At 45.3% G+C, this 27,821-nt stretch overlaps 1 protein-coding gene across 1 annotated transcript; it reads left to right on the forward strand.

Annotated features, from left to right (window-relative positions):
- Positions 1–11,101: 11,101 nt before the first annotated feature.
- On the forward strand, positions 11,102–25,964 carry CLEC3B (C-type lectin domain family 3 member B). Its single transcript, XM_006116417.4, has 3 exons — positions 11,102–11,375; positions 20,678–20,776; positions 23,234–25,964. The coding sequence occupies exons 1-3, from the start codon at positions 11,270–11,272 to the stop codon at positions 23,632–23,634; spliced, it is 606 nt and encodes a 201-aa protein (XP_006116479.1). The 5' UTR covers positions 11,102–11,269; the 3' UTR covers positions 23,635–25,964.
- Positions 25,965–27,821: the final 1,857 nt, after the last annotated feature.

The raw sequence follows: 27,821 nt of genomic DNA on the forward strand, positions 1-27,821 counted from the left end.
CGCACGCGCCTGCCCCGGGGCCAAACCCCCCCGTGCAGGGAAGCCCCATGCGTGCCTGCCCCGGGGCCAACTCCGCCCTCCACGCAGGGAAGCCCCGTGAAAGAAAGTCTCTCGCGCGCGCCTGCCCAGGGAGCCTACCCCCCTACCCACGCCGGGAAGGCCCGCGGGCGCTTGTCCCGACGCCAACCCCCTCCCCGCGCCGGGAAGCCCCGGGGCCAAACCCCAGCGCGCCGGAAGCCGACACTACCTCCGTCTTCTCTGGAGGTAAGTAGTGTGGCTTCTGGGGGGTGGGAGGGAAATGGGGGCGGGGCTTACAGGACGCCTCGCGAGCAACTGGTCGAGGCCTTGAGATCGACCAGTAGCTCGCGAGCGACCGGTTGGTGACCACGGCTCTAGACCCAGCAGACCCCTTCTTTGGAGTGTGTAGATTTAGTTTCCTATAAGCCACTGAACGGACGGGGAGTGGACAGGATACTCCCCTGAATGACTAAAATGGATGGGGATCAGTCTAAGCATACCCCCACACTGCCGAAAGGCACCCCTGTGTACTACATGTACATGCATCATGGTCCAAGGACCTGTAAGCATTTGACAGATTGACAGAGAAAGAAATTAAAGCCCTGAGGGATGAGATTGAAACTCAGAAAAGCAAAAAATCCTCCCTACAGTGAGAAATGTAACTTACAAGCAATTGTACCGTCTCTCCCAAGCTTCGGGGAGAATTTGGCACAACATCACCCCTCTACTCCTCTCTATGCCCAGCTCCATATGGGCTATACATCATTATAGATAGAGAGGAGGCACGAAAGTTAACTGAAAAGGATCGGCTTACTTGTTTTCTTCCACAATTACAATTAATTGTTAATTCCTGGAGCCTCCAGGACAATCCCTCAGGATTGGCACTGGTAATGATACTGCACATGAGAGAGCTGTAATTTCTAACGCATACCAAAGTGCTATACACCATCTGGCCGGTGTGGATCCTGCTGCTGCACATTAAAAAAAATCCCTTGTGCTCATTAACCTAGTGCTATTTTCAGCAGGGAACCTTTAGTATGGCTTGCTGGCATGCACGTGTGCCAGTTAGTATGCAGCACGCAGGTGTGCTTTAGAAATCACACCTTCGCAGTACACGTTGCCAGGCCATTTGGCCATCTAATGTAGGTCAACAATGCTGTGACAGTTTTCTGGGGTTTTTTGTTTTTGGCTTGTTAGAATAAAGATTGCTTTGATATTTCTGTGCTTCTATATCTGTACATACACATCCATAAAGTACTTATATAGCTGACTCACCTAGTAGAGATGTTAAATATCAGTTAATTGAATAGTTGAGTAACTTCATGAATTCTTATTGGTTAGTCGACTATTCTATAATCCCCGGCGGTGGTGCTGGCAGCCAATGCACTCCGACCCCACGCTGGAGGAGCTTCCCTGCCACCCCACGCTGCTGCCTCTGTATCAGAGGCAGCAGTGTGGGGTGACAGGCGGGAGCCAGTCCATGAGGGGAGCCTGTTTAAAAACCAGCTCCCTTCACGGGACCCGGCACGAGCTGGAACTGAGTCGAGCGGGCTGCCCACCCAGCTCCTAATACACTTTCAATGCAGAGATGCAGCTGGGATAGGTCCCAGGCCCGTGGCAAGCCAGGACTGGATTGTTGAAGGGGTGGGGCCTCAGGAAGAAAGGGTGGAGCTGGGACTTGCCTTCCCCAGATGGGCCTTCACCTGCCGCCCATGGCCCTGCATTTTCCGGTTCCTTCTCCTCCTTCCCCAGCACTTCTGGAGCACCATGAATCCACTGATTCGCACTCCATCCCTGCTTCCCCCGCCCCTGAAAGCTTGAACTGATTCATGGCATTCAAGCTATGAGAGGGATGAGAACAGAGCGCAAATCAGCAAATTCAGGTTACTCTGAAAGTGCTGGGAGGGAGGGGAAGCAGTAGGAAGTGCGGGGCTTCAGTGCACAAGAGGCGCAGGGTGGAGAGGGACAGTTGGGGTTCATGGGCCGCTAGTGGAACCCCCATAGGCTGCACGTGGTCTGTAGGCTGCAGGTTGCCCACCACTGCCCTAGTACAATAAGGCCCTAATCTTGGAGAGGGCCTCTAAAGGCTTTATTTATTACAAATGATATTTTATTTACACTTCACCTGAGTGGCTGGGTGAAACTCTTTTCCCCACTAATGCTAATGCATTTTTGCCTGTGGAAGGTTTCCAGATTCCTAGATCACTGTAGTTTAGGCCCCTCAAAGGTATTCAGGTGCCAAATTCCCACTGAAGTCAGTGAGTGTTAGATGCTTACATACCTTTGAGGATCCGGGCCTTAATAGACCATTTCACCAGCTTTTTTAGCCAGATGTTGTCCTCACCCACGACCCAGTGTCACTGAAAGCACCGCATTGTTAAAAGCTTTAGGGGAGAAAACTGGTTTGAGAGCTCAGCATCTAGAAGGCCAAGAACACTGACCCTGATTTATCCAAGTGCTTATTCACATGCCTAACAGTAAACATCCAGAGAGTCCCATTGAAATTAGTGGCACTCCATATGCATGAAGTTAGGCATTTGCTTAAATACCACCTGGGTTTCTGTGATACTAACTTCAGAATAACTGCTCCAAAAGAATCCACAGAGAGTAAGGTACAGTCTGTAAATACTCAGAAAAGCTAGGCAGACTGCATATAAAATCATGGATATATAGCTATGCCATGGTATATGGTTTTTCCACTCTTTTGCAGCAATATAGGTTATAGTGACAGGAAAATGTGTTTTCCCAAATGTCCTTTTATTAACATCAATGAACCTTTAAATCCACCTGGATCTATTGCTAAACAATCATAACTGTGTCTAATGAGATCCTTACGCTTGGAGACCACAGGTACCCTGGAGAGCAGATCAGCTAGTGCATGCACTCATTTCTTATTGCTGGCTAGTAGCTATGCTCGGTGAGCTATCCGCTTCTGAAAACAGAATTAAGATTCAGAGGAATAGCCTGGATCTACAAAAGCGACAAGGAGTCCTGTAGCACCTTATAGACTAACAGATGTATTGGAGCATAAGCTTGCGTGGGCAAAGACCCACTTCGTCAGATGCATCTGGTGGAAATATCCAGAGGCAGGTATAAATATGCAGGCCAGAATCAGGCTAGAGATGACAAGGTGGATCCAATCAGGGAGGATGAGGCCCACTTCTTGTAGCTGATCTGGAGGTGTGAATACCAAGAGAGGAGAAGCTGCTTTTGTAGTTAGCTAGCCATTCACAGTCTTTGTTTAATCCAGAGCTGATGGTGTCAAACTTGCAGATGAACTATAGCTCAGCAGTTTCTCTTTGAAGTCTGTCTGGTCTTGAAGTTTTTTTGCTGCAGGATGGCTACCTTCAGCTTTGCTATTGTGTGTCCAGGGAGACTAAAGTGTTCTCCTACAGGTTTTTGTGTATTGCCATTCCTAATATCTGATTTGTGTCCATTTATTCTTTTACGTAGGGACTGTCCAGTTTGGCCGATATATATGGCAGAGGGGCATTGTTGGCACTTGATGGCATATCTTACATTGGTAGATGTGCAGGTGAATGAACCAGTGATGGTGTTCCAGGCTTAGTGCACTGTCAGGCTGCACAGTCTAAAATTAGGTCCGTAACTCCATATTTAGGTAACTGATTTTCAGAAGTACCCATCACCTGTAGATCCTATCGATTTCAGTGGGATTTGAGAGGGAGACCACTTTCAGCTAGGTACCCAGATCTGAACCTTTGGAAATTCAGACTCCATCTATTTTTGTTAGTCAGCAGCACTTCGGGATATTGAGTAACAAGGACATCTTTGCTCTCCTCACAAAAAGATGGCAACTCTCAACTTAACCCAGCTGTTAATGACTCTCAAATGAAAAAAAAAATCAATGACAGTTCCAGCCACTGGAACATTTTAATAAGGATAGGGTTATCTTCCGAGCTCTGTGCAGTCTTCTGATTGGCAGCTCCCATCATCCTGCTTCAAAAGAGAAGAGATGGACCATATGGACACCCAGAAGATTTCATGTCATATTTGCTTTTGTGCAGATACATTGACTGTGTCTAAGATTTGAAGTTCTTGCCTTTGGCACTACAGTTTTTATTAGAGAGGCTTCAAATGCCACAGCTTATTAAAAAAAAATCTTAGCCTTTTGTTGACATCTATTGGGTCCCTCTTTGTTCAAAAAGATAGTGCTTTTATCAGACTTGTTCTGTGTGGATATAAGATACACACTCATGAACACCAGACTCTGTAAAATAAAATAAAAATAAAATAGTTCAAAACTAAGTTGGATTTGAGCCTCCCCCTTATTGTCAGAGTCATGAGCTTTAAAAAAACAACGTATTTTGGAAGGGATTTTTAGTTTGTTTTCCTTGTGGTTTCTGAGCTTTTATGGGGGGGACGTGGGTCACGTTTTCAAGTTTTACTCTGCAATCACAAGACCTGGAAACTTACTTTTACTTTTAACTGAAAGCTGGGCTTCTCCTATAATCTTTTGATTCCAACAGTGAGGGCTTTAAGCAGAGACCCCGAAATATTGAGCGACTTGTACAAAGATGGCAAGTTGTTGATGGTGTGTGGGGGCCAATTTGTAATTAGATAACTTGGCTGTACTAATGTTGAGATGGAATTTTATCGTAGGCACTTAGTGGTGCCTCAAAGCTACAAGCTTTCCAGGGTTTTACAGATGAACTTAAAAATCTGACTGCAGCTTTCGATTGGCTTTAGAACATGGTGAGCTTTGGAAGCAAAGAGATTTGAGAGGCTGCAGAACTCTTGTGCTTTGTAGATTCCAGCTCTGTGTACAATTCCTCTCTGCAGTGTATGGATGGGTCCAGTTTAGGAATGCAGGTTTCCCCTCTGCACAGATCCTTCTGTCCTTTGTCTGTTTGAGAACAGAGGTAGGGAGCCTATGACATTGCACCAACCATGAGCTGGAATAGCAGCCCCAGAGTGGCTTTTCTGCTTGCTCCAGGGTTTGCAGAGAAGGACTCTCCTGCAGAGCACTCTGGCACCCTGGCAGATCCTTCAGACTGGACACAGTTTTGAACTGAATAGCAGAGCTTCAGATCTTCTCCCATCATTCACTGAGACCATCTATTTACCTTAATATTAGTGAATTTATACTTTTTAAGATGTTTTCTCCCATTAGGGCAGGACTTACTAGTTCAACTCTTCTTCAAATTAGTCCCCTCCCATCTTTGCTTTAAATTCTACATTTGTATAATCTAGTTAGCCTCCCTGTTTTCTAATCCTCTCGTCTTTGGGCATGCTCTTACTTGTAGCAGTATAAATCAGGATAGAAATGTAGCCGTGTTAGTCTGGTGTAGCTGAAACAAAATACAGGACTATGTAGCACTTTAAAGACTAACAAGATGGTTTATTAGATGATGAGCTTTCGTGGGTCTGGCCCACGAAAGCTCATCATCTAATAAACCATCTTGTTAGTCTTTAAAGTGCTACGTAGTCCTGTATTTTATAAATCAGGAGTTACTTTACTGCAATCAGTGGAACACTGCATTAGCTTAAGCTCAGCTTGGACAGTGGTTGAGTCTACTGATTTTCATCTAGCTTCCTATTTCTTCCCGGCCTACTTTGGAATGTCTCTTTCTGCTTCTCTCCCCTTTGATGGTAATGTTGTGCTGTTGAGACAGAAATCCCATATATCTACAGTGCAGATCTGAAGTACTAACTTCTTCACCCTGGCCCAACACCGTGTCTCCACCCTGAGCTGATGGGACCATCTCTCTCCTTCCCTAGTCTCCACACACATTCTGTCATTTCCCTTTTGGTTCAGGGCGCCAGCAACTGTACTAATTAATTCCATATTGTTGGCTCATGTAGTTTGTCCAACTGCTGTTCAGCCAGAGGCATTCTGTCACGTATTGGCTCAGCCGTACCTGTTCCTTTCTGAGAGCTAAGCTCAAAATAGTCTCTGATTTCACTGCCCACTTCCTGACCTGGCTGGGCATGACACCAAAGGCATCTATCATCACCAGATCTTTAACCTCCTTTCATAGTCTTATCACAGCAATTTGCTTGCTAACTGAAATCCCTCCAGATTCAGCATCCTGGTCTATGTACTGACCAGCAGTGGGGACAAGGACCTTTGACTTTACGAAGTCAGGTGACCAGAAAGCAATCTTAATTGATTTGACCTTATCTCCTAGTGTAGATATGGCCTCCGGTGTTCTCTCTCTCACACACTCATTCACACACACTCAGTTGCCTTATTCATTTCATCCTGCCCTGGAGCACTTTCTACACAAACATTTTAGTTTTCCACTTAATATTCTCATTCATCTCAGATAGCACTTTCTCTGCTCTTGTTGATCACCGTGTATTTGACCAGCCAACATAGCACTAAGTCTCTGGAAGGGGCTCACATATTAAAGTGTGGATCATAATGGTCTCAATAACATTATGTCTAAAACAAAAAAGACAAAACCCAGTTAATTCCATAAGACATCGTTGGTCTATTTATTATTAAAAGTGAATTGAAACTTATTATGTTACAAACCTAGACTTTGAGCTCTGTGGGGCAGAGACTGTCTTTGTTCCTCTTGTTTGTACAGCACCTCCCACAGTGGGGATCTATTTCCTCAACAGGCCTGTACGCATTAGTGCAATACAAATAAATATGCCCTCGTTGATTTTCTATTGTGCTGATGCCTGAGTTCATGAGCTGTTACAACATCGATGGAGATTTCCAAAACAAGTCTGGGGTTTCATTTTAGATCTACACCAGAGGTATTGGGAGGGGAGTTCGCCTTTGAGTCCACACAGAAAAAGAATTGTTGTAGGACAGGTACCAGACTGACAGCCTTGAAGACTGATGTCATCTGTGCACAGAAATGGAACAGCATTAGCAGCATCGGGGTAAGCATCCCTCACACTGCCCTACAAAGACACCCCAAGCTTGCCTTAGAAAAATCATCCCGTAAGCACAGGGCAGAAGTCTGTCTCAGCAGAGACAAGACTCAACATCACCCATGCTAATTCTATGGGAGATTTCAGCCCAAAAGCCACAATAATACATCTGCTCCACCCCCAGCACCTTCTGCTCACTGGCAGCCCTACTGACCAGTGCCTCTGTCTCCCCATCTCCCCATGCCGCCTGCCAGCAATAAGCAGTTGATTTGAAGTGTTCAGGAGGCTCTGGGGAGTGGTGTGGGCCTGCGAGGAAGGAGCAGAGTGGGGGCAGAGCAGTGAGCACTTTGGAAAGTTGGCACTTGTGGCTCCAGCCCCAGAGCCTGCACCTATTGAAGGAGCCGCATATTAATTTCTGGAGCCACATGCAGCTCCGGAGCCACAGGTTGGCTCCCACACACCTCCCCCATGCTAAGGTTTTCTATTTATTAGCAGATAATTGCCTCATTCTCTGCAGCTGCAGTTGCTCCAGCCTACAAGCCACTTGGCAGGTGGGTTCTGCTTTGTGCGTGTGTGCTCTGTTCCTTTTTTAAAGGTAAGTGCTCACAGGGCCATGCCAGACACAAAGCAGCCACATGGAGTGCTGCGAGGCACTCGTTTACTTCAGCTTAGTTGGTCAAGAAAATCCTGACGTCGTAGGAGGCTTGGCTCAGGCTACCACTGACTGTAAAGTGACGGTTACGCCACAGATCACCTGTGTGTAATCTACACTGCAGTTGGAAACAGACTGGCCAACCATTGGATTTTCTGCCACTAAATAACATGGGCCAAGTTAAACTGAGAAACAAAAGACTCACTGGAGAACCTCAATGACCCAAAACTCAAAAAAGAGTCCTGCAAAAAGTGGAAACCAAGTCAAATTACAAAGGATGACTAGAGAAACAAGCATGGAAGAACAAAGATAGAAAGGCCAAGGCACAAAATGAGATTAAACTAGCTAGGGACATAAAGGATAACAACAGAGACATTTTACAAATACATTTAAAAGCAGGAGGAAGACCAAAGAGAGTAGGCCATTTACTCTGTGAGGCGAGAAATACAGCAACAGAAACTTTTGCCCTTGCTGAAGAGTTAAATGCCTTTTTTTTTGTTTCTGTTTTCACCAAAAAAGTAGCAGTAGTCAGTCAACTAACATAGTGAACATCAATGTAAATGGGACAAAATCTGAGGCTAAAATAGGGAAACAACAAGTTAAGAATTACTTAAACACAGTAGATGGCTTCATGAAATACATCCTAGAATACGTAAGGAACTGGTAGAGATCTCTGAACCATTAGTGGTAATCTTAGAGAACTTACAGAGGACAAAAGAGATCACTAGTGCCTGGGAAAGGACAAATATAATATAGGGAACTAGGGGGCTGCACCTCCAGCTTGCTGCACTCACCAACCCCCCTGTTGCGGGGGGCAGGCAACCCCAGCTTTCCCCCGGCTATTGGGGAGGGCCCCTTCTCCCTCCCCACTCTGCCAGCCTGGGCCCCTTCACCACCCTCCCTCCCTCCCCCCGCCTCTGCAAGCCTGGCCTTTTCTCTCCCTCCCCCTTCTGCCACCTGGTACTTTCTGTCCCTCCCCATGGCCCACCCTCACATGGATCCTCCTGCAGGTGCCTCAATCAGTTGTTTTTAAAACAGCAGCTGCCCTCCACGTGGTGGCTGCCAGAGCTTCAGCCCAACACCGTGCAGCAGCTCAGGGGGCCGGGGCATACCCCAGTCCCAACCCCCCACATAGGCTTCACCACCACCCACCCGCTCGCCCCGTGGTCCTGTCCCCTCCCCGTCCTTCCCCCACAAGCTCAGCAGCAGCTTACATTCAAGGTGCAAGGGTGGTGAGTGCAGCTGTTGAGGAGGTCAAAGAGCCATATTTAGATTTCTCGTGAGCACAGGTTGCTGACCCTATTATGAGGTTATCAGCAGAGAGGAGAGAGGGAGGAGGCTGGGTATCTGGGGGAGGAGGGGCAGTGGGACACAGAGTGATGTGATGATGTCACTCTGTCATCTCGCAAGAAATGTTTTTTTTCATAGGTATAGTAAGATAATGACAACCCAGGGAACTATAGATAAGTCAGTTTAACTTCAATACCTAGAAAGATAATGTTGCAAATCTCTCTCTCTCTCTCTCTCTCTCTGAACTCTCTCGAATCGAGTAAGATTTCCCCTTGGATACCTATAACTGATGTGTACGTGGATGGGAAATTAGGCCAGTTCTGGCAAGAAACGCTCTCTGGCAGTGTCTGCATGGGAGGTCTCTATCTCCAGCAGTGCCAACACCAGCAGAACCAATACGGGTCTGGACACACTCCTTACATCAGGCTCTCTGATCTTCTGCATGGAGACATCGCTTGATCTCAAAATGTTGGGCAGTGTTCTTGATGGTGGTCCTCTAGGTTACCTGATCCTTCACCTGCCTCTCCCAGGTGTCCGCATCAGTGCCACTGTTTACCACAGTGTTCTTAAGAACGTCCCTGTAGCTCTTCCTCTGCCCACCACAAGACCTCGCCCCAGTTCTCAGCTGTGTGTAGAAGATCTGTTTAGGCAAACATGTGTCAGGCATCCTGACCATGTGACCAGACCACCATAGCTGCCTGTAGGTGCTTATTGCCTTGATGCTGCAAGAATCAGCCTCTGAGAAGACATGAACGTTGGTCCGACTGTCCTGCCATGTGATGCCCAATATTCTCCATTGGTGGAATTTCTCAAGATCTTTAATATGTCGTCTATAGGGAGTCCACTCTTCAGCTCCATACAGCAACGTTGGGATGACTATGGCAGGGGTGGCCAATCCGCAGCTCTCGAGATGTGGCTCTTTGCTTAAAGAAAAATGGCTCTTAGGGTTATGGCTCCTTCACAGCCATGTGCCGAGACTGCTCACGGCCGCTCTGCGCACATGCCCCAGCGACTGGAGGAGAAGCCTGTGGCTACGGTGGCAGCTCTGGTGAGACCTAGGCATTGAGTTAGAGTGAGAGGAGGTTGAGGGTGCCTGGCTCTGCTGCAGTGGCATAGTGACGGGAGGGTGGGGGGGAGGCAGTTGCCATGTTACTGGGGGACACCGGACTGGGGGGAGCGCATAGCCCCACGCAGCGAGCCCAGCACTGGCGGACCACTTGCTCCCTGCAGACAAGCTACTGAGGCTGGGCTGGGCAGCAGGAGCGGGCACTTCAAAGGCCTGCCTGGGAACCCAGCACTGCTGGGTGGGTCATTGGGTTGGAGCAGGGGGGGAGAGGGGGGCTGGGAGAGCCTGGCTCAAGGGGCTGGGTATGTGGTTCTTTGCACTTCTATCCACAGCTATTTTGGCTCTTAGTGTCTAACTGGTTGGCCACCCCTGAACTATGGCATTGTAGATGTCAATCTTGGTCTGTGTCTTGATGTCACGGTCATTGAAGTCTCATCTCCGTAAACATCCATAAACTGCACTGGCACTGGAGATTTGATGGTGGATTTAATTGTCTATGTCAGCATTGCTGCACAGATCGCTTCCGAGATAAGGGAAGATGTTGACATTCTCCAACTCTTGGTCGTCCGCCGTGATGCAAATGGGTTTGTCAAGAATAAATGTCCAACCAACCCAACATCCTTCTTTGACAGCCTTGTGGATGGGAGTGAGCTGGGAGAAAGCAGTAGATGTGATAATCTTGATACTGTCTCACATGAACATCTCATAACCGAATTAGGGAAATATAACCTAGACAAACGTACTCTAAAGTGGTAAACAACTGATCGGAATAACCATATTCAGAGGCTACTTGTCAGTTATTTGCAATCAAGTTGGAAGGGCGTAGTGAGCGGGGCACCACAGGGCTTGCTGGCAGCCTGTGCCAAACAATTTGGGAGAAATACCATGATGAGACCCTTCCAATGTTTTCCTGATGAAAGGAGCCTTGTGGGGGGGATTCCTGGGGTCCCAGATATAGCCGTAGGAACCAAATCTGCACTCAGTTTGCATCCAGAATTCCCACTGATGCCAATGGGAGTTGTAATGTATAAGGAACACAGGATCAACCTCTTAGAGAGCTTTACTGAATTCAGGACATGATAAAGATTGATATTTTTAAATCACTAAGCAGGGTAACTTGCCTCACAATCCGATATGCTTCAAAAAATCCTAAAATACAAAGGAGACATTCTTTTTTCCCTTTGGCCACTGGGATTGTTTGAACTGCCTCTAAGCCCAGGATCCTGCATTAGTCCCAGCCCATGGTGGAATTCTTGCTCCCTCTTCTCTGGAATGCTGTGAGTGAATCTGGAAGGATTTCTTGAACAGACATTTTTGATTAAAGCCCCTGTTAAGAAGGCTGTCTCGGCAGATCAACGCTACTCCAGATCCACGCGGTCAGGAAAAGCAGCAGAATGGAGTTTCGAGGTGCCTGCTTGCTTCTGTGCCTCTTTTGCCTTGTGCAGGCTACAATTCAGCAAGCCCCCACACTCAAACAAAGGCCGGTGAGCACCAAGAAAGGTAGGGAGCTGGGAAGATTTATTTGGTGGGCCTGTATATAACAGCATTTTGTCAACATTATTCAACACACATATAGCCTTTAACAGAGCAGCAGCTTTTTTCTACAGGAGTTTTAACCCATCCTGTAGAATTCTATACCAAGGATATTTAAACTCTATTGCTTGGTTTTAAAAATGAGAAAATCCCCCCAAAAGTTATTGTCTTCTATTACATTCTACAGGACGTCCCCATAGTTAATGTTTGTTCTAAAGTTCAGATAGCAAGATGCTATATGTTATCTCTACGTTTCTACCATTTTTTCCTGCATTATAATATCATTGTATTGATCTTTAATCTCTCCCATTCCATTTTAAGGGGAAAATAAATGACAGAAAGGAAAGAGTTGATGTAGATTCAGAGGCAGAGTAGACAGAATATTTACTCTGAGAAATAGAGTAAGTAAATCATTTCTATGATTATATAACTTTATTAACAAATACCAGCACTGGTCTCCAAATTCTATTTTAAAACATTTGCTTCGAGTCTATATTAAGTTATATGCTAGATGCATGTAGTAAGAGTAATCATTAGCAGATACTGTATAGAAAAATAAATGCACAGAGTTCGCTTACTTTATTTCTGCAAAGTACAAATAACTTAAGGATGACTCGGGTGAGTAACATAACTACTGTGAATTCATTCCAGTTTCACAGATGTATCATATAGTTGTTGCAGATATTTTAATAGCTTTAAACATGGGATTTTCATCTTGGAGCAAATTTGAAAGTACAAGATGTTTAAGCAAACTATTTGCTTCACCAGTCATTTTCTGTAGCCTCTTCCCAGTTTGGTTATTTTTCATTAGAAGTTTGTTTCAGAATGAGAATTTTCTCTATCTTTTCCTTTTGCTTGGATTTTCAGTCAAGTCCCTACTCATGTTTATTTTTTAAAAAATATTGAAGTCAGGATCCAAAGCATTGTAGACTCACAACATCTCTGTGTGTGGGTGGGTGTGTTGCATCACCACACTCCACTAACTTGGATCAGCAGGTGCATTTGTGTTTCTTAAACATTTTTTCTTAGCTCAGTATAACAATGAATTTTTTTCTTTGTTATTGTTTGCAGACACCTGGGCTCTTCAGTAGGGTAGGTTACACATTTTCCATCACATTTTTTTCCAGCAGAATGAAAAAATTTTAATCCTCCTAAATTTTCATCTGCTTCTCAAAACTTTTTGGCCAAAGCAACAACAATTTTCACTCTGACCTTTTTCAGCCAAAGATTTTTTTTTAGTATTATTATTTTAATGTGGGATATGGATGTTTTAATCGAATCAACATGTATAAGGGTGATGGCTACCAGGTATGCCACAGAGTGGCACTCTGATATGTCAGGAGTGATGTATAACATGTTTGTATCTGTGTATAAAAATGTACCTTAAGGGGGCTGTCCTTGTCTGACCTAGGGAGCAATGGAAACTCCCACCACTGACTGAGCTGGTCCATTAGCAGGGGGCACATATGTGTAGAGTCTGAGGGCAACTATTCCTGTGCTTTATTTGGCAATAAACCTGGCCAGGTGCCTTTATCCCTTATCTGATTTTGTTCCATACAGGGTTTTCTCAGGGGCTGTTGTGCTGGCTATCTGTACAGAGTCAGGGCAGCACACTGGGAGCACATGCATGCAGCCAAATGATTATCAACATTTGACAGAGCAAGATATCTGCCAGGACACCACATCGGTGACATCTGACAACAATTACCTCCCTGGAAAGCTTTCCCCACTAATAAGACTGGTCAGCATTTTTCAGATTTCAGCAAAGAAAGGAGAGAAAAAAAATTACAAAACTAATTTTTTTTAAAGTGTGTAAATTGGTGACCAATCAGCTCTACATTCAGGGGTGCTGGAACAATTTGTATAGGGGGGGCAGAGCTGCTAACAGGAGGAACAAATATGGCAGCTGCCTTGGGGCCCACTGATTTAAAATGGCCTAAGGCTGCCACTGCTGCTACCATGAGCAGCAACAGTGGCTGGAACTTGAGACCCTTTAAATTGCCACCAAAATGCCAGGTGGCAGGGGCCGGGCAGTGTTGAAGGGCTGATTGGGGGAGACTAGCACTCACTGCACCCCACCCTCTCTAGGGGACCAGTGCCACCCCCCAACTTTGCCTGAGGGCCCAGCAATTCCGTCAGCAGCTCTGGGTCGGGGTGTTGAGAGCTGTAGAACCTATAGAACTCATTGCCACAGGAAGTTAGGAAGGCCAGGAACTTGACTCAAAGAAGAACAGGGTATTTATCAAGACTATCAGCGTTATCAAAATTAATGACAGAAAAAAAGGACAGGGAATATTAAAGCTTATGCATCACAGCTCAAGCCAATCTCTCTCATGGATCAGGATGAGATCTTAGTGGGGGTCAGTTTATTGCACATCTGCCTCCTGCAGGGTCCTCATGCTATTTTCTGAAGCATCTCGTTCTCATCCTGTAGGCAATTCATATGTTCCTATTGGTGGAGTGGGTGGAAACTGCTGAACAAATTGGAGATCCTAGAGTATTTCCCAATGGTCAGAGGCAGCACTGTAATAACACAAAGGGCTAGAGCAGTGCACAATCAGCAAGACTTTAATCTCTGGGGAGTCATAAAGTTTTCCCTTCATTTCCATTTATGACATTTACAGAGGGAGAATTTTTGGCTCCAGCATCACATTTTTCTCTCTTTTGTAAGATTGCTAGCTCTGTTTTTAAAGAGCTACAGTACGGTTCCAGAACATGGTTATAGCGTGACTTTGTCTTGTCTATGCAGACAAGAGCAAATAGTGCTATATTCACGATCATGTTCTAATACCGTTCCCTGACAGTGCAAAACCCATAGTGAAGGGAGCTATGGCCCAGTAGTTAGAACTTTAGTCAGGGGCTTAGGAGACTAGCATTCAATTCCCTTCTCTGCTATCCGCTTTGGCAAGCCACTGTGCATGCATCTATGCTGCAGCAGGAGGTGCAGTTGTGCTCATGTAAGCATACTAATGGCAGCTTTAATCTACCTAGTGAAGACACAGAGGCTCAGACTCCAACATTCCCAGGATTCCAGCAGACTTTGTCAGCCGGTGCCACCGTCTTGCTACCTTTCCCCCCCTCTCCCTTGGTAGCTAGATTAAAGACTGAGTGACTATGCCTACCTGTGCTGCAACCCCTCCCCCCACCATTGTAGTGGAGACATAACCTTAGCCCTTCTCTACACTACCAGTTACTTCGGTATAACTTGCATCTCTCAGTGGTGTGAATAATGTACCTCCTGAGCAACGTACATTACTCCGACCTAAGCGCTAGTGTGGACAGAGCTTCCCTCTCTGGAGGTATGTCTCCACTGCAGGGTTTTTCCAGAAAAACAATACTTACATCCACACTGCTACTGCGTTCTTTCGACAAAGTCGAAAGAACAGAAGGGTTTTTCCAACAGCAGTAAACCTCATTCTACGAGGAAGAAGCCTTTTTCCGAAAAAGGCATGTGTGGACGGGGAGGAGGGGTGTTTTTTCGAAACTGGCTGTGGTCCGGGCCTGATTTGTTACTCAAGTATGTAGTGAAGGAGGCAGAAGATTGCAGTAAGCAGAAGGATGGCCAGCCCCAAAGTTAAAAATGTTGAATGGTGCCTTGGAGAATTGGACTCTAACCCAGCCTAAATCCCTGGGCAAGTCACTTAAACCAAACTTTTCAGAGTTGGTTGTCAGGTTTTGTTTGTTTTCTTGTTGCCAGATTTGCAGAGGTGCCCGGAACTTCTGACTGCCGCTAAAGTCAACAAGTGCTGTGCTTTGAAAAATAAAGTACAAATTACCAACTTTTCTAAAAAAAAAGTCAGTCCATAAGTGTCTTAAATGGAGCACTCAATTCAATGGAGACTTTTGAGAATGTTGGCCTTAATCTCTCTGTGCCTTTCATTCCCCCCGGTAAAATGAGGACACCACCACTACCTCCCCTCACAGAGGAAAGAAACTCATTAATGTTGATAACGTGCCCAGGTACTATGAGGATAGCACTATAGATATGCCCAGAAAGAAATTAATCATCTTGCAGTCAGAGTAGGGCTTGAATGGTGTACACTAAGTAAGTCTTGAGGCCACATATTTAATGAGGAGAAATACTGAATAATGATCCATCACTGATTGAGGCAGGGGCGTTGTGGAAAACTAGTACACGATCACATAATTAAAGACTGCATCACAATGCATCTGCACAAGGAAGCCATACCAAGGTTGCACAAACAACCTTAAATCTGCCATTGCCTAGCATGCGCGTGCCTGACTTTGCAACCTCAATGTTCTTTAATAATTTTTTGTGTGATTAAAAATTAGACTCCCAGGACATCTTCCCTTCTAGATCCTCAAAACTCTTTAGCAACATTAATGAATTTAGGACTGCACTGGAAAGTTAATTTGGATTAAGGTAGGGTATGAATTTAAAATCCATCAGCTGTTCCTGAAAAACTCCAGAAAGAGAGTGTCTTGTTCCTGTTTAGCTTAATCCACCTTCAAACATCTTACGTCCCTTTTCAGTACCTTACCTACATGATCTTGAGCTAACCTAGAAGAAGGCATTTGTATGTAAACGTAAGTCTCCATACAGGGCCTTATTGAAGACTTATGGCCTGTGCAGATAAACTTTAAGGTTCACAACACCACTTGAGGGAGAGCCTTTGCAGATGGGGGACACGACGTAAATAGGAATTAAGACAAGGAACTTCCTCAAAACCCACACATGCTGTTTGTGGCAGAGCCAAAAATAGAAGCCAGATCTCCTGGGATTTGGCCGTAAAACCACCCTTCCTCTCTTCATGTTAGTGTGTTGGTTTAAAGCTAATAGCCAATACATTTCTAGGGAAGCTTCCTTGCAGAAACCCTGTATTAATGAGAAGTTTCCCCATACAGTGTTTTCATCAAAAAGGCACCAAAATAATAACTAATGCTTCAGTGTTAATGGAACCCATTAAAGTTAATGAGCAATGATTAAAGCAGCTTCATACACTTCTCATGATGTTTTGTTTCCTATTCCTGACACATTATAATCTTCTCCGCTCCCATGTTTTACGGGGACTTTCAACACTGCTTTCCCACTGAGCTCATGCAGTAGCTCTGCTTACCTAATTGATTCATCATAGTTGCCATTTCCAGCATAGACCTGGCCTATGGTTTGCGTGTGTAGATTGTCACATTTGCTTTTGTCCCATCGGGTTCCCATTAAAAACAAAATACATGTCTGACAGGACAGGCCTAGAAATAGTTCTTTGGGCACAGCCATATAAATACAGAGAATATCAAGCCCTTAATTGTTATGTTTGCTGCAACACCAAACGGAGGCAGCTCTATTATTTCTAAAGGAGAGTACCAATTAGTAGCGGGTTACAGCAGTTGCAATTACTCTAAGTCAGAGATCAGTGACATTAACGATAATGGCACATTTAATTACATGGGAAATGGCTTCAGTAGAGTGACAAGATTAGATAACAATCTTTAGTACTCTCCTATCACTCCAAATGGCCATACTGCCCCCGGTCCCAGAAAACCCCACAGAGGCACAGAAAATCAGTAGGGAACCCTCATGGCGTCTCCACTGATCAGTTCTTTGGTGAGAGAGAGGGGTGTAAGCTCCATGGATGGAGCCAATGGTCTGGTCTCCAAAAACAGGCTTCCCATTTTAACAGTGAGGGTCAGTACCCATCTGGAGTAGAGCTCAGACCAGCTGTTTGTCATAGCCCCTTCTGGTCTTAAAATCCATGAACCTCATGGATCACGAAGGCCACCCCTGAGGGGACACTGTAGCTTCTTTCTCTCTCACACATCTGGCGGGCCATCTCCTGCAGAGCTAACTCTCCCAGAAAATTCCCCTTCTCTGTGTATGTGCACATGGCAGGGGAAGGTGAGATTTGCAACTTGGGGAGGCCTACTCCAGCTACCTTTTGTCTACTTAGCTACTAAAATCAGCAGTGAAGCCACAATGGCACAGGCTTGTTACTGAACACAGAGTCCACTTTCTGATCTCTGTCATGACATTCAAAACGCTCTATGGGACTAGCCCTAGCTACCAGTGAGACTTCTCTCCCAGCATGACATGAGAATTGTGCACCACTGGAGCAACAGAAGCATCTTCCAGCCTGGGGCTGGGGGCATGATCATGGAAGACGGAATTCTCCCAGCAGCTGAGCCAAAGCTCCAGGCGTGCCAAGAGACAACAGCCATTCGAGGCCTCATTCTCTTCAGAACTAAATGCAAAACTCCTCTTTCTCTCTTGCTTATCTCTTGAAAAGTTCATCACACACCCCACTTCAAGAAAATGAACTCACTGTTGTCTTTATGGAAAAAAGCAAGAGCGTAAGATTTGGGGTGGGGGTGGAGGAGATAGCCATTTGGAGGGGCTCAGGAAGTATGTAAATTGGAATCATTAGATAAAATAAAACACATTGGCAGGAGAGCAGGGAGAAAGGGTGGACACTGGTTCAAAGGCTTCTTTAGGGGGACTTTCAATAGAAAAGGGGCTGAATATGGAGTTACAGGAGAAATGAGTTTAAAAACCTGCAGGCTAGTCTGTGTGTAAAGATTGTAATGGATCTGTTCTCCAAAACAGAGATTCCAGGCTAGAGCCTCAGTTGGCGTCATTTGCCATGGCTCCACCCATTTCAATAGAACAACGCCTTCTGAGGATCAGTGCCCAGATATTTTTTGCTTGAGTTGCCATTAGTTGCCATGATCTATTGTTTGAGCTCCTGCTGACCTTGCATATTTGAAGTGGAAATATCTGGCAAAATACAGTGAAAGCTTTATTAGCTGGCATTTCATGGGGAATGGAGGTTGCTGGTTAATTGAACGTGCCAGATAACAACACTTATTGCTCTGCCACCGCTCTTTACAAGCAGATCTGGCTCCCAGCAGCTGGAAGCAGACTGAGTGGAAAGGAGGCACCAGCTGATGTCAGCCAGCAGTGCCAGCTGTCAGAAACCCCCACAACCGCCGGCTGCTCAGGCGCGAGTCAGGCACGCACACCTGAAGATACAGCAGTATTGTACAGGGGGCAATGCCAGTTAAAGCTTTCCAGTTAACAGTGTGCCAGATAACAAAGCTTTCACTGTAAAAAGGATAAACTAGGCCAGCCCTGCAGCCATGTCGAATCTCCCACGTTTGTGTCTTGGGCTTCCAAGACAGCAGGAGCTAGGAGTGCTGGCAGGAAACCGCACGCAACTCCAGAGGTGGGGGCGGAGCAAGACTGAGCACCTCACACTGTCCACCTGAATGGAAGCTGAGAACAGGGCTGACAGACTCTGGTGAGCACCCAGTACTCCATCAAGAGTGGAAGAAAAAGGCTGCTTGAGCATAGATAAGACTCTTACAGGGACCTCACCCTACGATGCACAATAATTGTTCCCAGAGCCCATTCTTCCCCTAAGAATCTCTGTTGGGTGGAATTCACTACCTGAACTTTTTTTCATCTTCATTCATACGTGTAACCATGGGCGGTAGTGGTTTCTCACTCAAACTTTGGTATCAGGGCCATCCTTAGGATATATGGGGTCATATGCAGTACTATTAAACTGGTGCCCCTCTGCCTGTTGGCAGCCGGGGTCTGGGGTGGGGGAGAGATTTTTTTAGAGATGTGATTTTTTTAATGAACAGCAACACACTAATGCAATATTTAAAAGCAAATTTTAAACTAAGCTCCTGTAGATACATTCAGAAACTGACAGTATATACCTGGGGTTGACAAATGCTTGTTAAATGGCTTCCTTACCACCTAAATGGCTCTTGCACAGTGTTAATGTTCTGCTCATAGGTCTGGCAGACTTTTTCACTTTTAAGTTAACTAGATCCTCTCTGGAGGACGTGAAGCCATAGAATAGAGATAGGAAGAGTTGGGTGGATGGACATGAAGACCCAGCGGTGCCCCAAACTGAATGACTATGCAGCTGCATATTCTGTGTATGGGCAAAGACGTTACTATTCCCATATTAGAACTGTATAGTGGAGTAAGTGTAACCCACACACCTATTGGGAGTGGTTCACCGTGCCATGTGGTGGTCCTGAGACCACTCACAAAGAGAAAGAATGAATGTGCTCTACACAATGTGCTTAGCTCAGAGGCAGATGGCTTTTAGCTCAAGTGGTAGAAACTGATGCACTAAGCTCCAGAGGTCCCAGGTGTAGTTCCACCAGTCAGCATTACGTAAGCAGTCTCTAAGGGTATGTCTACACTACATTCCTCTTTTGAGAGAGGGAGGCAAATGCAGCTGAGCAAAACTGCAAATAAAGCACTTCATTTGCATAAGCACGTATGGGCTCTTTTTCGAAATACCCTATTTTGAAAGAAAAATGCAGTCTGGATGGGATATTAAAAAACAAACAAACCTTCTTTCGAAATAACACTTAAACCTCGTTTTTAAGGAGTAAGGGTTATTTCAAAAGGTTTTTTTCCCGAAATAACCTGTCTAGACTTTGTTTTTTCTTTCGAAATAGGGTATTTCGAAAAAGCGCCCGGACATGATTATGCAAATGAAACACAGAAAATTCAAATCCACGCTTCATTTGCAATTTTGCTCAGCTGTATTTGCATTCCTCTCTCAAAAGAGGAACACAGTGTAGACATACCCTAAGTGCCCAGAAGTGAAACTCATAACAGAGGACATGAATTTTAGTAATAGATTGAACTCAACCACACAAGCAGGAGCCAGTGTTCTCTAAGCAGGAGAAACCAAGTCTAGGCAGTTTTAAGCAGCTCCACCAAGGGTACGGAAGGTTGATATACTCAGCTAACAAAGACACACTGGGGAAGCATTACACCATTCAAACGCACTGCCAATGAGCAGAGAACACTTGCCGAGAAGCTTCAGAGAATGTGTTAATCCTTTGGCATCTCAGGGATTAGGTACAAACCAAATAATTCTTTCAAGAAGGAGCCAGAAACATTCTGTAAGGACTTCTTCGATAATGCCCTTCAGGTTGTTTTAGTGATGCAGGAAATTGATCCAAAGCTCAATGAAATCAATGGAAGGGCTCATATTGACTTCAGTGGGCTTTGGCTCGGATCCACAATTCCACACATTGCCCCTTTCCTATCCCAAAGTAGTAGTCACTCTAGACTCACAAGGTGCCAGTGTATATAGGCCATTATAATATAGATGCAGTGACAGGTGGTCAGCATAAATAAAATGCATTGTGAAGCCACTGTGTTTTAAGGAGTCTTTTTTTGAAGGTGAGAGAAGGAGCTCTGATTACATTAATAACCTCTGAGGCATTCATTGGAGGTTCATGAGATGTGTGTGCTCATCTCTTGATTTGTTCACCAGATGGTGTGAGCCTCAAAATGATTGAAGATCTTAAGGCTCTGATTGACAACATCTCCCAGGAGGTGGCTTTACTGAAGGAAAAGCAAGCACTTCAGACAGGTAAAGAGCTCATTGATGACTACACAGTTATTGCTTTGAGATTGGTGCTAATTAAACCATGGTTACAAGTTCTCTGTACATGTTGACAAGAGTGTTAAAAGAGATCCTGTTGCATTTGGGCTAGAACTCCATCATTAATGAAGCATTCACAATTAGATTAATGTTATATGTTGTATTTTCACAACATTTCCAGACAGCTACAGCTGCTCAGACTTTTAATAGTATTAATTATAGAGTATTTGGCTCTATATGCTGGAACGTCTTCTTTAGAAAGTTCGAGAATTTTACAGTGGCCGTAAATCAGATGGACAAGATGGGTGAGGTAATAATGATTACTGGATCAACTTCTGTTGATGAAAGAGACAAGCTTTTGAGCTACACAGAACTTTTCTTCAGGTCTGTGTAGCTGGAAAACGTGTCTCAGCAACAGCAGCTGGTTCAATAAGACCTCACCCGTTTTGTGTGTCTAATATTCTGGGACCAGCATGGGTACAACAACATGGAAAATAGATGAAATGATCATTTTTCTTTCAGCAGTCAGAGGGTTAGTGTAAAGGAGATCTTGTACTTTAATATTTCCCAGATTTTTCTTTGCTGTGAACCCGCCATCACGCTTCTGTCTGACCCTCATAGCAATCAGATCACTATTGCATATTTTGTTATTATTGTTTGTATTCAGGCCTGTGGACAGGGGAGGTGGAAGGTGGGAAATGGGGTGGTTGCTCCAGGGCCCAGTGATTCCAAGGAGCTTGAGGCTGCAGCCACCACTGCTGCTGCAATAGCAGTGACAGCAGTCAGAGCTCTGGGCCCTTTAAATCGCTGCTGGGGCGCTGTGCTGTGCGTTCCAGATAGCACTAAGGCTTGGGAGGGGGTGCTCCATGCAACACTGAGGACTGGCTGCCATTGGCCCCACCCCTTCCAGGACCACAGAGCCATCCCCTCCATCTTGTCAGAGGCCCAAAGAGGCTGTTGGCTCCGTTGTTTGTATTACATTATTGCCTAGAGACCCAAATCAGGGTTCAGCATCTTGGTATATTAGGTGGTGTACAGATGCATAGCAAAAAATGGTCCCTTCTCCAAAGTGTTTGCAATCTAAGTATTCCACACTTGTGTGGTGTGAAGAATTTCACCCAACATCAGTAGAAGGTGGGTTTGCAGAACATGTAATAAACCTCAGACCCACAGTGTGGCTTAAAGACAAGAATTTTGTCTTGTATCTAATGCTCTTAAAAAATAAACTTAGGTTAAATTTAAGTTTCAGATACAAGTCCAGATTCAATGGGACTTTAAAAAACAGTTTGATTATTTGTGCATGCCTCCTATTAAGGTTTTTTTTTAATAAGGTGCCCAGAGGCTTTTGGTATATAAAACTTTACAAACGTGCAATCGCTACTATCAACTGTATCCTTGTCAGAAAGAAGAAAGTTTAAACATTCTTAGCAATGAGGCAGGGAGGGCATTTTTCTGTGTAGCTTAAGTTATGCAAATAGACCATTTCTGCTCAAAGCCTGTGAAAAGGGAATCTCTTCTGTGCTTGCATAACTCAAACAGCTGCATCAAATATGCACCCGTTTTGCAGAACTCTTCAATGCTGGGCTAAGACCAAGCATGGAAAAGTTCAGCCCAAGAGGAATTCATTTGGGAAAGTTTAGGAGCAGCATAAAATAAAGGGAAACAGAATTCTTGCTTTCTATGCAGATTTGGAAGGCACATGGACACAGCTGGGATGCCACGTACCCATGTTTACTAACTAATACCATCCTACAAGGCTTGGCAACATACCGAAACTGCTGCTCCAACAGGGTTCTGGTGGCTTTTCAATGGAAGACAGGGTGGCTCGCTATAAGGCTTCCAAATTATTTAGAGGGCTACTGTAACCCACTCCGACCTGGTGTCACACTCTGTCTCCCTCTAGTATGCTTCAGGGGGTAGCTGAGTTAGTCTGTACAGGATAAACTTAAAAAAACAACAAATGGTCTGGTAGCACTTTATAGACTAAGAAAACATGTCGATGGTATCATGAGCTTTTGTGGGCACAGCCCACTTCTTCATCTGAACTCTGGTCATCTGAAGAAGTGGGCTGTGCCCACGAAAGCTCATGATACCATCTACATGTTTTGTTACTCTATAAAGTGCTACCAGACCATTTGTTGTTTTCGAAGTTTATCCCTCTAGTAAGTACCTAGACCTAATGAGTCTGCTATAGCCTTAGCTAAGAGCCATGTGGTTCATTTTAGTTCATGATAGCTGATGCTCCAGAGGTCCCAGGTTAGTCCCCCATCCAGCGCAGTGGGAGGCTATCAGTGTTTCAGTGATACATTACTACCCAATTCCTACATACGCTGTCGGAATGAAATTTTGAATCTGACTGTAACATTTGCTACTGACGACCCTTCTCAGGCACTTTTACAACATGTTCTTTTTCTGTTTGTGCCTTCTCTTTTGGCCATGTCTTAGTGTGTTTGAAAGGCACTAAAATTCACCTCAAGTGCTTCCTGGCGTTTTCCAACACCAAGACGTATCATGAAGCCAGTGAAGACTGCATCTCCCAGGGCGGCACCCTCAGCACCCCCCAGAACGGGGATGAAAATGACGGACTCTACGAGTACATGAGGAAGAGCATCGGGTCAGAAGCAGAAGTCTGGCTCGGTATCAATGACCTGGCAGCCGAGGGCAAATGGGTGGATATGACAGGCAGCAGCATCCGCTACCGGAACTGGGAGACTGAGATCACCACCCAGCCGGATGGCGGCAAAGCGGAGAACTGTGCAGCCTTGTCAGGGGTTGCCATTGGCAAGTGGTTTGATAAGAAATGCAAGGATCAATTGCCATATGTGTGTCAGTTCATGATTGTCTAATAGCAGAACTCCTACTGCTGACCTGTTGCCTGGGATATTCTGTTTGGCATCAGGAATATATATATGTAGTTTATCTATTTGTACATATATATATGCAAATAGATAAACTATTTGCAAATAAAGTCATCATGGCTCAGTAATACATTAGAGCAAGTTAGATCTATGCTGCATTTTAATTGGCTAAAAGCTACATCCAACTCCATTGCAGCTGCGTTGTTCTTACTAAGGCATGATTTATAGATATATTTTTTTAAAATTAGAAACATATTAAGATGGCTTATGTGGTATAATAAAGAACCGCTGCAACACTCCGACTTTGCAAACCATACCAAAGGGTTCATAAGCCTCATTCAATTGTTGCTGTAGATACGTTTCCTGCAATTCCCCTTCCATTATTGCTGATTTTATCAAGCTATCCATGAACTAATCAAATCTTTTCCTCCTGTCAATTCATGATCAGATCCGGCTCCCCTTACTCTGGAAAGACAGACCGAGCTTTCATTCAGTGAAATCAGAATCCAGTGTAACTGAGACCAGTATCGATTTCATGCTGATGAACATGTTGTTCCTAGTGGTAGGACTAATTCTTCTTCCCTGACTTTTACACTTACAATTGAGATGCTGGCAGAATTGAGCTGTCTGATAATACGATGCTGTCTTATGAACTAGAAAGAAGACTGATCTATAAAGAAGGAGGGTGGTATTTTTCAGAACTCAGATTTGGCATCGCTCTTGTTCCATTAAACTAAATGGATTTCAATGGGAGTGGCTAGACCGGGTACTTCTGAAAATTCCACCTGAGAGCTTTATTTTGGAGGAATTACTGATTATTTACTAACTCATTCATTAATATATAGTTTGTGCATATGACTAGTGGCCAGGCTCTTTCGGAACACTAGAAGTATAAAAAAGTCCTTAAATCCCAAGAAAATCATATTTACCCCCTTTGATCTGTTTTTGTGATGGACTATATTGCATAACTGAACTGCTTTAGCACAGGTCTCTTGTGGCCCATCGGGGTTCTGTGTGTGGCCCACGAGACATTTTTTTTACTGTTGCCCACACACAGGATTGCTGGATTCTGCTGGTTTTTGTTCACATTTTTTTCCCCTATTGGTATTACTAAAGTGACACGCTTGTAAAGCCAGGGCACATGAAGTGACGTGCGTGCTGATTGCACACAACATTGACTGTGAGAGCTGTGTGCGCCCTCTGTAACCAATCAAAACCCTGCTATGGTTCAATTGGCACACAGCAAATTCTAGGGACGCAAGTGCAGTTCGCAAAACTACCCTATGCTGGGAGACTGTTGTGGTTACGACAACCTTGCGGCCCTCTGAGATGATGGAGGGCCACTCATATGATCCACTCACTAGCCGAGGTTGCCCATTGTTGCTCTAGTATCTGTTGAGTTGGCTTACTGGCCTCTCCACTCAGAGCCAGAGTTTCAGCTGGTGTCAATTGGTGTAGCTATGTTTGTTCCCCTGGCTTCAATAGAGCTCAGTGATTGACATCAGCTGAAAATCTGGCCCCGGCATTTCTTTGCTGGGAAGAGCATTAAAGAAAAATTTCAACAGAAACATTTGGTTTAAGAAGCAATGATGGAAAAGTAATGACAGGCCTATCCAGGGCAGTTTAATGAGGCTTTGACAAAGTTGTTTTTCTTAAAGTTTACGGAAATGTATCAGTGGTTGTTTAAGTCCACCATGCTTAATGTTAACCCATTGGCTACGTCTAGACTGGCATGATTTTCCGCAAATGCTTTTAACGGAAAAGTTTTCAGTTAAAAGCATTTGCGGAAAAGAGCGTCTAGATTGGCATGGACGCTTTTCCGCAAAAGCACTTTTTGCGGAAAAGCGTCTGTGCCAATCTAGGTGCGCTTTTTTGAGCAAAACAAATCTGAGCTGTCTACACTGGCCCTTTTGCGCAAAAGGACTTTTTCCTGAATGGGAGCAGCATAGTATTTCCACAAGAAGCACTGATTTCTTAAATGAGATCATCAGTGTTCTTGCAGAAATTCAAGCGGCCAGTGTAGACAGCTGGCAAGTTTTTCCGCAAAAGCAGTTGCTTTTGCGGAAAAACTTGCCAGTCTGGACACAGCCATTTTGATTATTTATTCCTTGCACTGTCATGCAAAGGGCCTTAGATGTAACATGTTCTTCTAAAGCCCATTGGCGAAATATTTCAAGTCACTGATTTCTTGAGCAGAGTTTCTTTCAGATGTAATAGCAGGAGGGCCAAACAGGAAGACAGTGCATACTTCTGAGTCTATTATTACTGCCAAACGCTCTGCTGTTCACATGACTACAAAATAAATCTCTATAGCTTCACTCAGAGAATGAAGTCAATTGATTGAAACTGAATGTTTTCTTCGCCAGCTGCTGTTTCCTCTCAGAGCTGCTTGCTCCCCAGACCAGTGTGAGGATCAGAGTCATTAAATATGGAGAAAACTAGTACATGGTATGTTTGCAGGATTCTCCCATATGTTATAAGGCTATATGTGCACACAGCGTATATTCCATGTGCTGAAAGACAGTGATATATGCAGTGAATGCTTTCATAGCAAAATGGGATTTCCTTCCTTCACCATAAGGGATATTTCACTGCAATAGCAGGGCCTGCCTGGCAAAAAACCCATCTCCTCTCTCCCATCAACCCCTTGGAGTAGTGTTACGGCCTCTCATAACAAAAGGCACTGATATCGCTGGCTGGGGGATTCTGGAAGACTATGTCTTCACCCTCCATAGGGAGCTGCCCTAGCAAGGCCAGCTTCTCCTCCTTCCTGAGGGGAGGGGAGAGTAGTTACCGCAAACAACAGGAACCAATAATTCCTCATCAGGCTTCCCACTCTTAGGGCAGTGCCTGCTTCCTCCAGCTGAGTGGAGAGGAGACAAACAATAATGCCACCTTAGAATGCAGAACTGAACATGCGTCCGGTGGGTAACAGCTGCAACATTGCCAAAAGGGTTGGTCTGTGAGCAGAGCAGCTCCGTCTGTATTCTCCCTCCAGGGTCCCTTGAGGGCATCCACTTAGGCTCTCAGCTTCTCAACCATGACCTCTCCAGGGTAGAGACCCACATCTTTCTCCCTCCTGACTGGGGTTTTTCCAGGCTTCATAGTTCCCCATCTACTCAGGGCGCTCCCCAGCAAACCAGACTACCTTAAAGGCCAGAGTCTGTGGTTTTCTTTCTCGGTGAAGACCATGAATAGCTTGCCCTCAGTCAGGTTATCACACAGCTCTTTATAAGCAAGCACATTGATTCTTACGGTGAAAACATGACAGAGGGGGAAAAGCTCCTATCAGGGTTGTAGCCACAGATAGGCCTCAGTGGACCCACTTGGTATGCAGACCCACCCAAATCTGGGGGGGCGTGCTCCCCACCCCCAATCCACAGGCTGAGACTCCCAACCCAAGCTTGGTGTCCATCAGCTTAGCAGCATCCTCCTCCTGCCAATGTAGCGTGCTGCTGCCAGGGCCTCTTGCTCCAGCACTAGCCCTGAGGGCGGTGTGCCTCGTAGGGCCGGTCTGGGCCAGGCTAGCACTGGGGTTGGAGATGAGGACAGCATCGCATGGCACCAGCAGGAGAGGGACGGTTCTGGGCTGACAGATACCAAGTTGGGGTTGAGAGGGGTGGGCAGAGCTCCAGCCTTTTGCAGGTTTCCTCTTCACCCCTGGACGCACCCTACAGTCTGTGTGCTCCACATGCCTACTAAGCCATGGGGGGGAAGGAGAGGTGACCCCTCCCAAACCCCAAACTCCTCCTGCTACCCTCCCTAGGGCACTAGCTCCCTCCTGCACCCCCACTCCTTACCCCTCTTCCCCAGGGCCTCCCACCCCTCCTGTCCCCTCCTTCCACTTCCCATCATTCCCCACTCAGAGGCTACATCTGGACTGGCATGATTTTCCGGAAATGCTTTTCCGTTAAAAGCATTTTCGGAAAAGTACATCTAGATTGGCAGGACACTTTTCCGCAAAAGCACTTTTTGCGGAAAAGCGTCCGTGGCCAATCTAGACGCCCTTTTCCGCAAAAAAGCCCCGATTGCCATTTTCGCGATCGGGACTTTTTTGCAGAAAACAAATCTCTGCTCTCTACACTGGCCCTTTTGCGCAAAAGTTTTTCAGAAAAAGACTTTTGCCCGAACGGGAGCAGCACAGTATTTCCGCAAAAGCACTGACAATCTTACAT

The sequence above is a fragment of the Pelodiscus sinensis genome, chromosome 2 (genome assembly GCF_049634645.1).
Source record: "Pelodiscus sinensis isolate JC-2024 chromosome 2, ASM4963464v1, whole genome shotgun sequence".
NCBI lineage: Eukaryota > Metazoa > Chordata > Testudines > Trionychidae > Pelodiscus > Pelodiscus sinensis.